Genomic DNA, 13,716 nt, shown 5'->3' with positions numbered 1-13,716 from the left:
ATAAGTCTCTTGTCCTGATGGTTGTGAAGAAAAGCTTGGAAACCTGACTTGAGTGAAGCCAACATAGTGTTGTCTGTCTCAGATTGCAGAGAGCCTGAAACAAGAGCTCTGAACTGCCCCATTCCTCTCGGTGCAGTGTTAACTCCAAGACCCACTCTTCTGTGGGGTGAGGGGCGTGCCAGCACCATCTAGCAGAGGAGTCTGTGTTTGTGGCAGGAAGAGGAGAGTGCAGATGGCCCAGTTCACCCACTGAAGCAGTTGCATCCTGGTTGGTCCTGAAGTGTTTCTGCTGGGAGGGGCTCGGGCCACAGAGTAGAGGCACAGCCATGGGGAGCCCATGTGATGGTGTGGCTAGGACCTTGGATTGCCTTAATCCAGCTCTGTGTTAGCCTGGAATATTTCACTGAAATGTTAAGACTGTGGTCCCCAATGCAGTGCCGGCAGGTGCCATGGCATCTATGTGCTCCCGCATACTCTCCAGGTGCTGATTTTTGGCGGCATTTTGGCGGCGACGCCTCTGGATGACTCTGCTTCTCGGCAGCGTTTCAGCAGCAACGCCTATTGACGTTGCCGCTTCTTGGTGGCATTTCAGCGGATGCTTGGCCATCAGCCATGGTCCTCGGTGACTCGTTGTCCAGCACCCGCCAGATGAAAAAGGTTGGGGACCACTGTGTTAAGACGTCACAAATTAGTGTCTAAACATCTCAGGTGTATAATGGCCCCAGTTTTAGAAAGACTAAATTGTGATACATAAAATACCAATGTCCCCTTAAACGGTGAGCATTTGTGCTCTGCTATGGTGTACATTCCTGCAAGTTCCTGAGGACCCTCAGCTCCCACTGCTTGCACTCCCACTGGCATCAGGAGGAACTCAGCTCCCAGCAGGCTCTGGCCCTTAAATTGGAAATGTAGTATGTTGCAAATTCACTGCAAAAGCTACTGCAGTGAAGTTAGAAGATCTTCCCATTGAATGAAGGTCAAACCTGGATCCTTTTTGTTACACTTTTAGCTAATAAGGACTGTGCTGAAAGAACTTTTCAGACAGTAGCATGAAAAGCTGTTTCATTTTGCATGATCTTTGACTAATTTAAACCAGAATACTGTACATTTTTAACATGCATCATAAAAAATACACTCTGAGTAACATAGATAATTCTGCCTTTTAAATCTCCTTCAGCATTCTCAAGTGGGAACCATGTTGGAGAGCGTACTGCATGCTGGACATTTATAGCAGATGTTTTCTTGGCATCTACGATAAACAAACAAAAAATGTAATTTCCCAGGCACTTGGGATCAAATTCTATCATTAGTTTTGCATGCGCAGCCTGCCGTAATTATTCATGCCCCGTGACCTCCCTTTTGGATTCCTAGATGGGGCTATTCTTGAAGATGCAGCAGGTGCTAAATGTGGAGGCCCCAACTGAATAGTGGCATTGTTTGGAGGGAGCAGATTATTTCCACGGGTGAGTATGTCTGCATTGCAATCAGAGGTGTGATCTCAACACAGGCTGGCAGAGGTGCATTTGCTTTAATCTAACTAGCACAGCTAAAATAGCAGCGAAGGTGTAGCAGGATGCTTCAATGCAGGCTGGCAATGCAAGTATGTCCCCGGATGCTTGTACAGCCCATGCTGAAGCCTGCCCTGCTGTGTCTTCACTGTTATTTTTAGCCATGCTAACTAGATTCAAACTAGCACGAGTATGCCAGCCACTGCAGTCACCTCTGTGATTGCAGAGCAGACATACCCACCCAGCGTTGCATAGACTTGCTATTTGCTTCCGGGTATCATTCCCTGTAGTGATATGGGACTATATGACCTTGATCCAACTCCCTTTTAAGTCAATGAGAATCTTACGATTGACTTCAATAGGAGTTAGATCCAGCCCCTAAAGTCCTAGATTTCTGAGGATGTGTCTACACTTCAATCACCCATGGCTGGCCCCTGCCAGCTGACTCAGGCTCAAGGGGCTGAGGCTAACGGGCTGTTTAATTGTGGTGTAGACATTCAGGCTGCGGCCCAAGCTCTGGGATCCTCCCACCTTGCAGGGTCCTAGAACTTGGTCCGAACGTCTACATTACAATTAAACAGCCCCTTAACTTCATCCCTGTGAACCCAAGTAAGCTGAGATGGACCAGCCATGAGTTTTTAATTATAGTGTAGATGTACCTTGAGAAACTTCATCCACTATTACTAAAAGTCCTTATGTTTAAATGTCTGAACGCCACTTCTGGTCTGTTGCAATTTGCCTGCCACATTGTTCCGATGGAGCCTGAGTTTGTTTAAAGGGACAAGGGCAAGTTGAAATCTAGTCAAGGTCAAATAAAAGTATTTTCCGGTATTACACCTGCCTTCAAGTCCCCATCTGCCAATGTTTGAGTTTTTTAAAATAAATCAGCAAATAAGCCTCTTAGAAATTTGTACTGAAAATATAACTCAGACAAGAACATTAAACAAATCTCCATTAAAATCAACAGAGTTGCGGATTTGGGATTGATGAGAAAATCAAGTTATAACAGAGGTGTGTTGGCCCAGGTGATTTGGCTAAATTTCAACCACCCAGTTTTGCTTGTATAGTTTCAACTGGATAAAGTGATCTTCACATTCTGTTTCATATTCTTGTGCAGTGTTATTGTACACTCCAAAGAAATGCTGCATTTAAATGGGGGTGAAGTGATTCCTAATCAGCCTATAGAATAACGTGGTATCTTTGGACAAAGGGAGTTATATACAAGGTGTACAATATGTGACAGTTAATAGTTGTACTAGTAACAGTAATGATAGTCCTACTGCTTGTTTATAATGTTTTAATCAACACTGTGGAGAAGATTAACAGCACTTTAGGCCCAGTCCAGCAGAGCATGTGCTCAGCTTTAAAGACGTGACTAGTTCCGTTGAAGACATTCTCAAAGTGCCTTTTGCTGGATCATGGCTTTAAGTCTGATATCCGAGAACAATTTCAAATTTCCAATGATCGGCACTCAGATAGCTGGTTGGGAACTGATAGCAATAGTTCATGCCTTTAATGTAGCAGCTTTGTCAATTCAAGAAAGGCTTCGTTACATGTTCTGTCTGGGCCTGATCCGGGGCCTGTGGAAGTCAATAGAAAAACTCCCATTGACTTCACTGGGCTATGATTTAGGCCCTTTCGTGAATGTATTTTCAGACATCAGTTCCTGTGTTAGTGGCCATAACCAAGTGTTCTGGCTATGAAACAAGTTTCCAAAATGTTGTAATAATCTGATATATTTTCCTCTCTCAGGTGCTGACTTCACTGTCGAGTCCCAGCCATTTACCATCTTTCCTATCCCCAAGGGAGGGAAGTCCATCACGGTCCTTGCTGCTGTGCTGGGCTCAGTGGCTTCAGTGCTAGTTATGGGTCTTCTTGTATTCTGCTGGTCCAAGAAAAGCAAAAGTTTCAGTAAGTGGGAATCCCCAGGAGAGCTCTCCATCTGCAGAGTCTCTCCCATTTCATTGGTGTCTAAAGAGTGACCCTTAAAGAGTTCTGTAATAATGGTAAGGCAGGCTGGGCTGGTATTATTGACATTGTTCATATCTCTTGTACACATTGGGCCTGACTCAGCGGAACTCAGCTGACTCCAGCAGAGATCATGGTCTTATTGTGCTAGGCACTGTTCATACACATAATAAGACAGCTAGTCCTTGCCCCAAAGAGTCGGCAATCACTGACGAAGGAAGCATTATGATCCCCGCTCTCCAGATGGGCAGCTGAGGCACACAGAAAGTAATAGCCAGGTTTTCAGTGTTGCCAAAACTGTCATCCGTGGTAACTGCTGAGCACTTTGGAAAGTCATATTTCCAAGATGTCATGCAGGGAGCATAGTGAGAAATTGAACACAGGTCTCCTGAATCCCAACCCAGTGCCTTAAGCACAGGGCATCCAAGCAGAGCACTCCACAGCTTAATTACACATTGCAACTTCCTTTATATCCAAACTGGGCAATTTTAAAAATCAGATCACGCCATATTCTCCTCTCCCTTGCATTGGAGCAATGGTGCTGAAGCCAGTGGGAGCTCAGCCCCTTTGAAATTCCAGGCTACTTATCTAGGTGTCTAAATCAGGATTTAGAAACCTAATTTTAGGCTCCTGTATTTTTTTAATCTTGACCCTTGTATTTCCCCTGTATTTAGAAGAGGAAATAATGAGGCAACTCACTGTGATGTGGCAAATATAAAGGCCCAGGTTATAACTTAAGGATGCTTTCTACCTTGTGGCCCTAAAACTGGCATAGCTTCAGGAGGAGTGCCCCAGAGCAGAAATATCCTCAGGTCTACAGTTACCAATGGAAGAGGAATGGCTGGAGAGAAACAGAGCATGGCCAGGATTTTTCTGCATGCCAGCAATCCCCAGTTGCCATCATAGTCAGATGGCATAATTTGAGCAGCCTTCAAAGTGTGCTAACCTATGCTGGGGAACTACTTCAGTACGCAAATAGCTCAGGAATGGGGAAGTACAAAAATGGTTTAAAGCCTCACTCCTGAGTTGCACTGTGTAGTAGTCTTGGCTGTGACCAGCCTGAGTTTCTAATGATGCCCAGTGTATACTGTGAGGATCTGAAGACAGAGTTTTGCTGAAGTGAAGAAATGTGATCCCTAAAGGTAAAATGCAGTGAAGTGTAATCATAAACAAGCCTCCTCCTTTGGGCAGAGAGAATGCACACAAGATTAGATGCCAGTTCACGAGCAATAGATTGTTTCTTAAAGTAATACTATATCTGGCTCTGAGACGTGGATGGACTGAGAATGATGTAACTGTTTATTTCAATACAGAAACAAAGATTGGACAGGCTAATGTACCACAAGCAAAGAGCAATATGAAATCCTCCCAGATTCTGCCACAGCAGCGTTCAACTCGTGCCGATCTCCACCATGCCCAGGAAGAGAACAAAAGAGACATTTCTGGGATAGAAAGAGGTGAGTCCACAGAATGAGAATAACTCACATTTCCAAAGCCCCTTTCAACCAAATAGATCTTCACTCACCTTACAAGCTATGAGCTTGTGTTGATAGAAGTTATAATTTTGCCATTTAAGGATCTGGCCTAGATAGATAGATGAATCACTTGTTCCACTAGAGCTGATTACAACATTAATAGAGCTGATTACTACAAATGAATTCTCTCTCTGAACTGAAAAATGTCCAAGAGAGTAAATGTGTGGTTCAATTTTTAAATGTCTGTAGAAGTTATGGATTGAATGGTGTCAGGATTTCACCCAATGTCAGTTTTGCCACTGATTTCAATGAAGCCACACAGGTTTTTTGGTTTTTTATTTAAATCCTCAGTTTCCAAGCATCTCTTCCAAAATTGAAGAGAAAACGTTGCATACATATGGTTATAGTCAGAAAAAAGGCCATGTAAAAATGGCTTATTTGCTCAAACAAACTGTTGCATGTGTTTTCAGATCATATCTGTTTATGTTATTTGTAAAACTGACATGTGAGTGACAGAATCAGCCTATATTGGCAACAGATAGTCCTGATTGGTGCCGTGTTCCAGAAAATCAATTGCAAGTGGTCACTTTGAAGTGAGACTATAGGCAAAATGGCAACTTTAACAATGACATTGTGGGGTTCCTTCTATCTTGGTACTTTGATGACTCCCATCACCATAGTATGTTTATTCCCTTTCAAATAATCCAAACCAAATTTGTTCCATTTACAAGTCAAAAATAAGTCTGCCTGAAAAATGTCACCCTGGATCTGAATATAATTTTTGTTTACACTCTCTTTGGCACCGTCAATGTGCTCAGCGCTTACAAGTTACAAACATTGTGGTAATCCCTGCCCCAAAGAGATTACAGTGCCAACTCCCTTTGAGGGATGTTTCTTAGGCCACACCCTCTGCTCAGCATTTTCTATTGGTTGGTATAGATGGCTCCCTGCTCAGCATGCTGGCTTTTGTGAATCCCATTCTCAGGTGTGTATCTCTCTCCATGCATTGTGTAGGAACTTGGACACCTAACCCAGGGTTCTGAATTCTCCTAGGTAGCAAGGTACCTAAAAGTTGCCACATCCACCCTAATTGAATTGGCCTCGGTAGCGCTGACCCCCCACTTGGTAAGGCAACTCCCATCTTTTCTTGTGTTGTGTATTTATACCTTCCTACTGTATTTTCCACTCCATGCATCTGATGAAGTGGGTTTTAGCCCACAAAAGCTTATGCCCAAATAAATTTGTTAGTCTCTAAGGTGCCACAAGGACTCCTCATTGTTTTTGCTGATACAGACTAACACGGCTACCCCTCTGAAACCAAAGTGCCTTTTTGTGAATCTAGTCCTTAGGTTCCTAAATCTCATTAAAATCAATGAGACTGGGCTCCTAAGTGCTGACAGGTACATCTACACTTCTGGCTGGAAATATAATTCCCTGATCAAGGATACATACCTTCATTAGCTCTGTTCAACCCGGTGTGCTAAAAACAGAAGTTTAGCTGCAGCTGTCCAAGCAGTGGGAGGGGCTAGTAGTGCGAGTATGTGCCTAGCACCTCAGATAGGTATATATTCAGGGTGGCTGGTCCTTCCTGCTGCTCGAGCCACCACCTCTACAGTCTATTTTTACAATATTAGTTTGATCAGAGCTAGAGTGAGTATGTCTCTGCACTGGGAATTACATCTCCAATTGAAGTGTGCACATGCCCTAAACTGCTTTTGAATCTGGGATGTAGGCTTCCAAGTCATGTGTTTTTAATAGTTTTACCGATAGCTGGATGTTTGAGATTACTATGACTGATGCTACTGCTGATTGGCTAGGAATTGTACACACAACTAGTTTATGGGTCCAGGTTAAGGGCAGGGCAAAACATTTTTTACCAAAACTTTTTGGGGTGAAAAATGAAGTTTCAGTGACACTGAAATGTTTCACAAATATGTATCAGTTTCACCAAATTGTTTAGAAAACAAAAACAATTCACACAACCTTCAACATTTGATTCAACATTGACAAAACATTTTGAGTTTTTAAAATATTTCCTTTACTTTTATTTGTTTTTAATTCAAAAACATTTTTAAATGGTCAAAATCAAAATGAAAGATTTTGTTTGACCCAAAACAATTTTTTTTCTCAGCTTTTCAATTTGCTGATTTTTTTTTAAGTTTATTTGCAGCCTGACCCAAAACGGATTTTTGGTGACTTTTTTTTCAAAATTGCCAGTGAACTAAACATTTGCCCAGCCGTAGCCGTGATTTCACCCTTTGTCATTTAGACTGGGACAGGGACTGCTATTTACTGTATGAAATAGTCTCGCTCTGACCTGAAAATTTACAGGAGAATAAATGTGTGGTTCAGTTTTTAAGTGTCTATAGAATTTATGGGTGAAATCCTGACCCCATTCAGTTCAGTGTCAGTTGTGCCAATGTCAGTTTCTTAAAGAGCATAGGACAAGCGGGCCTCAGCCTTTTCAGGCTGCTAGATGCTTCTGCAACATAAGGTTATGTCTTCACTACCGACTGGATCAACAGGCAGCGATCGATCCAGTGTGGATCGATATTGTGACTAGTCTAGACGCGATAAATCGAGTGCTCTCCCGTCAACTCCTGTACTCCACCAGGGTGAGAGGCACAGGCAGAGTCGATGGGGGAGCAGCAGCAGTCGGCTCACAGTACTGAAGACACCACAGCAAGTTGATCTAAGTACGTCGACTTCAGCTACATTATTCATGTAGATGAAGTTGCATAACTTAGATCGATTCCCCCCCCCCCCCCCCCCCCCGCAAGCGTAGACCAGGCCTAGGTGATTAACAATAATAGAGCATATGAATAGCTAGTATACACTAATCATTAAACACTCTAGGAGCTTTCAGGATGAAAGCCATTATTACCAAGGTAAGTTAATTTGGGGATGATTAGTCTAATATGCATCGTGCATATTTCTGAGTCAATCCATGCACGTTTTCATACTGTCCATGCCAGACCCATTCAGTGCTGTCCTTTTTCTGTAGGCCTTTTCATGGTTGCATGTTTTGACCAGCTATATAAAACCATAAGTCAAAAAGCAATCCCATTTCCCTGTTTTTCCTTGTTTTGCTCCTCTAGCTTTTTTGAGGGGGGAGGGGAAAGTAATCTTTTCTCATAATGATTTACTGATCAAACAAAACTCCCTCTGAGGTCACAGCCAAAGCAGATACCTTTAGGGGCGTGCACCTGGCACCGGGCTCCACCAAACAGCAAAAAGTATTGGCTTCCACCTTAACAAACTTGGATGGGCTCCTCCAGCTGTCGCCTGTTGAGAGCAAAGATCCGAATCCATTTCTCAGCCCATCCTGGAACCCTGACTGAACCACACACACACATTCTGGTGCTGGGTATTTTTTCCACCTCCTGCCCTAAATTTTGTGGATTGCATAAGAGGCTAGTTTGAGTTTCGTCTTCTTATTTTAATTAGCGTCCATCACAAAAGCAGAGGAGGAGAGAGAAGGGAAATGCTGCAGTTTATATGTTTTGATATTTGCCATACTTCTCCAAAACACAGCATTCAACTGTGTGCCTTAGGATACATATAAATTCATTTTTTATCTAATTTGTCTGAGATCTAAGCTTCCTGTGGAGGTCTGAGATCAAAGGATCTGATTCCGTCTGATGTCGACTCTGACACATAATGTGTGCTGACTTAGTTCTGTCTATAAACTCGCAGTGGGAGGCTGCCATATTCCCTTGGCACCTTTACATAGTGAACTTTCATTTCGGCTGGGGAGCCTGACAGGTACAGTGTTGATTGGAGCCATTGTGTAAATAATTCATGGAGAGATTTTTGTCAGAAAAAGGAAATCCAGCCATTTACAGTCTTTTAGGAATTGTTGCAAGACAAAGAGATTCCCCAATATGTTCAAATCTAAACAAGGATAACAATATCTTAAGCAAATTTAATGTGTGTGACTTGAAATGCCTTAATGTTTGATTTCCCCTTATTTAAAATAATGTTGGTTTTGGAGCGAGAGACAATCAAAGCTACAGTCATTTTTGTTTAGTTTCTCCCTTACATTTTTTTTCCCTGTGAAGAAATCCCATATTTCTAATCCAACAAGATGTTTGGGATCTTTATTATTATTTCTGTGATCATGAATAGGGCTTAGATTACAACATCTTCTGGGTAGAGACCATCCCTTTGTTATATGTTTGTACAGGGCCCAACACATGGATACTAGGGCCTTAGGCAGTGTGACAATACTGATGATGGTGGTGGATATACCAATAGATTCTAGACCAAAGGGGACCAAGAGGTCATCTGGTCTGACCTCCTGTATAACGACAAAGAGTCCTGTGGCACCTTATAGACTAACAGAAGTATTAAAGCATAAGCTTTCATAGGTGAATACCCACTTTGTCAGATACATGCGCCATTGAATTTCACCTAGTTACTCCTGTATTGTGGCCAATAACTTGTGCTTGACCAAAGCACAATTTCCCAAAAGCCATCCAGTCTTCACCTGAAGACATCAAGAGATGTCTTCTCTCACTGCTAAAAAATTATGCCTTATTTCTAAATTCAACGTGTCTTGCTTCAGCTTCCAGCCAGTGATTCTTTATTTACCTTTCTCTACTAGATTGAAGAGCCCTTTAGTGCCCAATATTTCTCCCCATGAAGTTACCTATGTACGGCAATCAAAGTCACCTTTCAGTCTTCTTTTTGAGAAGTTAAACAGACTCAGTTCTTTTGAGTCTCTCACTGGAAGGCATTTCTCCAACCCTTGAATCATTTTTATGGTTCTTTTCTGCACCTTCTCCAATTTTTCAACGCGTTTTTTAAGGTGGGCACCAGAGCGGCATGCAGTATTCCACTAGCCAATTCAGCAATGCCAAATATAGCAGTAAAATCAGCTCCTTGCTCCTATTTACTACTCTGCTGTTTATATGTCCAAGGATTTCATTAGCCACTGTGCCACACTATTGCACTGGAAGCTAGGTCCACTATGATCCCTAAATCCTTTTCAGAGTCACTTTTTTCAAGGATACACTCCTCTGGTCTAAGTGTGGCCTGCGTGCCTTGTTCCTAGATGTATAACTTTGCATTGGGCTGTATTAAAAGAAAATGCATTGTCTGAATGTTTTCCCCTTTCAAGCGATTCAGCTCGCTCAATGTGACTGCCCTATCCTTGTGACTATGTACCACTCCACCAATCTTTGTGTCACCCACAAATTTTATCAGCACCGATTTTAAATTTATTCCCTTTTATTGATGAAAGTGTTGAACAGTGTCAGGCCTAATACCAATCCCTGCAGAACCCCACTAGAAGCACCCCAATTGATATTGATTCCCTTTTGGCAACTATATTTGGAGATCTGTCAGTTCACCAGTACTTAATCAATTTATCAGGTGCTTTAGTGATAGGGTATAGTGCTCATTTTTTAATCAGAATGTTATGCGGTACTAAATCTTACAAAAAGTCTAAGTCCAATTCCATCTACGCCATTACCTTTATGAACCAAACTTGTAATGCCCTCCAAAAATGAGATCAGGTTTGCTTGACAAGACCCGTTTGCCATAAAAGAGATACCAGTCTGAAGAAAACTTGGTATAAATCAAATACAGCATAATGACTTAGCTATAGTAAAAGATCATGCACCAGTGTCTCCACTACATCAGTATGGATCCCTAATGTTTTCTCTCTATACCAGGTCTTACACTTGTCTATTTGTGTAATAATATGGCTTCCTTCACTGTAAATAGATTTCATCCTCACGACAGCTCTGGAAAATGGGGAAGCGCCATTATCCCCATCTTCCCGATAGGCAAAGGGTTGATTAAGTGACTTGCCCAAGGTCACACAGAAGGTCAATGGCCAAGCCAGGACTAGAACGCTCGAGTCCCTGACCAATGCCCTCTATACTGCTGTGGCTTAATTCGCTTTGTGTCAGTGTAGTACATCTTCATTTGGGGTCTGTGCCAGGTAACTGCACCAATCAGAGCACATTTTCCTAACAGGGGTGAGATCTACATTAGAGTCCAAGGGGCACTAAATGCACATGCTGTAGGTCGGTTGTTTTGCTAAGGGTTTATCATGCTGGTTAAAGTACATCATAGTCCTACCTCCTGTATTATTAGTCCTGCCTTGAGTGCAAGGGACTGGACCAGATGACCTCTCGAGGTCCCCTCTAGTTCTGTGATTCTGTATTGCAGTCCATTAAATTTCACCCAGATACCCTTATATGGAACCCAACGACTTTAGTTAGAAAAAAGTGTTTCAGTCCTCAGGAACCTAAACCATTGTGTGCCACAGGCAAAGCCCAGGAGGGTCTGAGGTGCAGTGACAGGGTGGAAAATGCCCAGATGACCCCAGCAGACAATCCTTGCTTCGTGCTACAGAGGAAGGCAAAGACGTCTCCAAGATCCCTGCCAGATAACTGTGGATAGTGGTGAGGGGCACAATTGAAAGGTTCTGTGGGGACACGTGACCGCCCCATGTGTTGCCTCTGCCTCCACCCCCTGAAACTTGATATGTAGGTAGACAACATACACTAGCAACTACTCCTCTTCCTCCTGCTCTCTGTCCTGTGACTGGCCAGCCCCTTGCAGAGCTTGCAGCCCTCCCCCAAACCTGGACTATCCCCAATCGATTTAGCAAGGGCTCAAAACAAGGCCAAGAAATGGGGCAATTCAGCTGGGATGCACAGTCCCCCGTCCGCCATCAGGGTGGATGGCTCCAGGGTGGGATGGTGCACGGGACTGGATCGGCTCAGTTAACAAGAAGTTGGAGAATTATCAGTCACTTTTTGTTGGAGGGGGAAATACACACCCTAAATTGCATTCTTCCTGATAGGCACATTGGAGGCTGCTGCTGTTTCAATGCACCCCTACCTGCTGGGGGTGCATTAAAGCAGCAGCAAGGTCTACCATCCCTTTCCCACTCTCTCCCTTCCCCCACCTCCTTCTCCCCTCACGCACGCCCAGGACTCTCGGGCTGGATGGGGCTCCACCAGAGCTACCTGGCACATAGCACACTGTATCTTGAAGATGTCCCCTTGACTCACCTGAGCAGGCAGTCTGCTAAGCAGACAGTGGGAAGTGCTGGGACTCCTGCAGCAGGGAAGGAGAAGCAGCCCCATGTAGCCCAGGGAATGGTGTTTAGGAGCTCAGCCCCCTGCCAGCCTCCCTGCTGCTTCCTTCTTCCCCATGCTTTGTAGACACACAGGGAGTGCCACCACCCAGGGGAGGCACTGCCTCCTTACTGATGGGCATCCTGGCAAGATGCATACTGAGAAATCTGGAGGGCATGTGACCCCACAAACACACACATCACCACTGGTCTCTGCCAATCTAACCTGAGGAAAAATTCCTTCCCAACCCCAAATCTAACAAGCATTTAGACCCTGAGCACATGTTCGAGACCCACCAGCCAGGCATCTGAGCATTGGCCCACATTGCTCAGTGTCCCATCTCCAGTTGTGGCCTGTCTCTTGATGCTTCAGAGGAAGGCTAACCCCACTTCCCCTTCTGAATACATCTGGCAATTGTGCATCAGGATTAAAAGTCATTCCTGACCCTTGCAGATTCCTGACTGAAGTCCTGAAACATGAGATTTGATTGCAATCGTTGTCTGAATGCGGAGCTGCAAAGGTTATAAGCATGCTGAGAGCAATGCAACAGAAGATTACAGTAACACCTTCTGGCAAGGCGACAATTCTCTGGCGCGGCACCTCCTGCTGGTCAGCCTGGGAATTAGCTCTTTCAGCCTGGCGCACCCTCTGCAGGCCAGTGTCTCGCCTGCCCCTGCCACCGTGTCCCTTCTGGACCCCAATGCTCCTCTACATCAGGGTTCTGTCCCCAGCAGCAACCCCTAATCTGGGTCTCCCCAGCCAGGGGAACTCCCAAATCTCTATCCCCACCTCGCCTCAGTGGCTACTGCCAGTCCCCTTCTAGCCCCTGCTCACTGGGGCAGACTGCAGTGCGTAAACCACTCACCATCTGCAAGAGGGGTTAGGACTTGCTGCCTTTACCTGTCTCTGGGCTGCCTCCCTGCAGCCCCAGTACCCTTTTAGCCTTCTTAGCAAGGCCTGCAGCCTGGAGTTTTACTAGGCTGGAGCTCCCCAGCTCCCTCTGCCCTCCCCCAGCACTGCTCCACCTCAGGTACCCTTCTCAGCTACCAGGCAGCCAGGCCCTTCTCTCTCAGGAAGCGAGAGAGAGTGTGCGCTAGCTTCTGTCCTACTGCCCTCTTATAAGGGCCAGCTGGGCCCTGATTAAGGTGGCCACAGCTGTGGCAGCTTCCCCCATCAACCTCCCTTTTCCCAGCCGCAGCCCTCTCCAGTGCTGCTTTTACCCCTGCTCTGTAAGAGTAGGGCACCTGCCCCAATACACACCTAGAGATTCCAACAAAGATAGGGACCCCGCTGCGCTAGGCACCGTATAAACATATAAACGTTGCAACCTAAATAAACCAAAAGAGAGAGGGGAACCAGATGCACAGTCAGATGAAGTGATTTGCCCAAGGCCACACAAATGAATTGCCCATGGTCAGTGGCAGAGCTTGGACTAGAAACAGCTTTTTCTAACTCCCAGCCCAGTGCCCTCTCCCTAGCTGCACTGGCTCACCTCGTGGCATCAGGATCACGTTTTCTCAGTTTACAAAACAAAACAATGATTTTTCTTCCCACCAGCCCTGCAAACGCAGGGTCCACTCTTACAGCACTTACTCCAGCAAAGTTGCTATTGACTTCAGAGGGAGCTTTACCGGAGTAAGGACTGCAGGACTCTGCCTGTCACCTGGG

General features: G+C 44.7%; 1 protein-coding gene across 3 annotated transcripts in view; it reads left to right on the top strand.

The window, feature by feature from the left end:
• PKHD1 (PKHD1 ciliary IPT domain containing fibrocystin/polyductin) overlaps positions 1–13,716 on the top strand; it is a 382,755-nt gene that overhangs the window by 362,268 nt on the left and 6,771 nt on the right. For all 3 annotated transcript variants that reach the window (XM_050948683.1, XM_050948684.1, XM_050948682.1), the window contains 2 exons: positions 3,261–3,419; positions 4,790–4,933. In XM_050948683.1, coding sequence (XP_050804640.1) covers positions 3,261–3,419; positions 4,790–4,933 — 303 coding nt within the window. The remainder of the gene's footprint in view (positions 1–3,260; positions 3,420–4,789; positions 4,934–13,716) is intronic.

Source organism: Gopherus flavomarginatus, chromosome 4, assembly GCF_025201925.1.
Source record: "Gopherus flavomarginatus isolate rGopFla2 chromosome 4, rGopFla2.mat.asm, whole genome shotgun sequence".
NCBI classification, from domain to species: Eukaryota; Metazoa; Chordata; order Testudines; family Testudinidae; genus Gopherus; species Gopherus flavomarginatus.
This window is presented reverse-complemented; position numbering and strand designations above follow the sequence as displayed.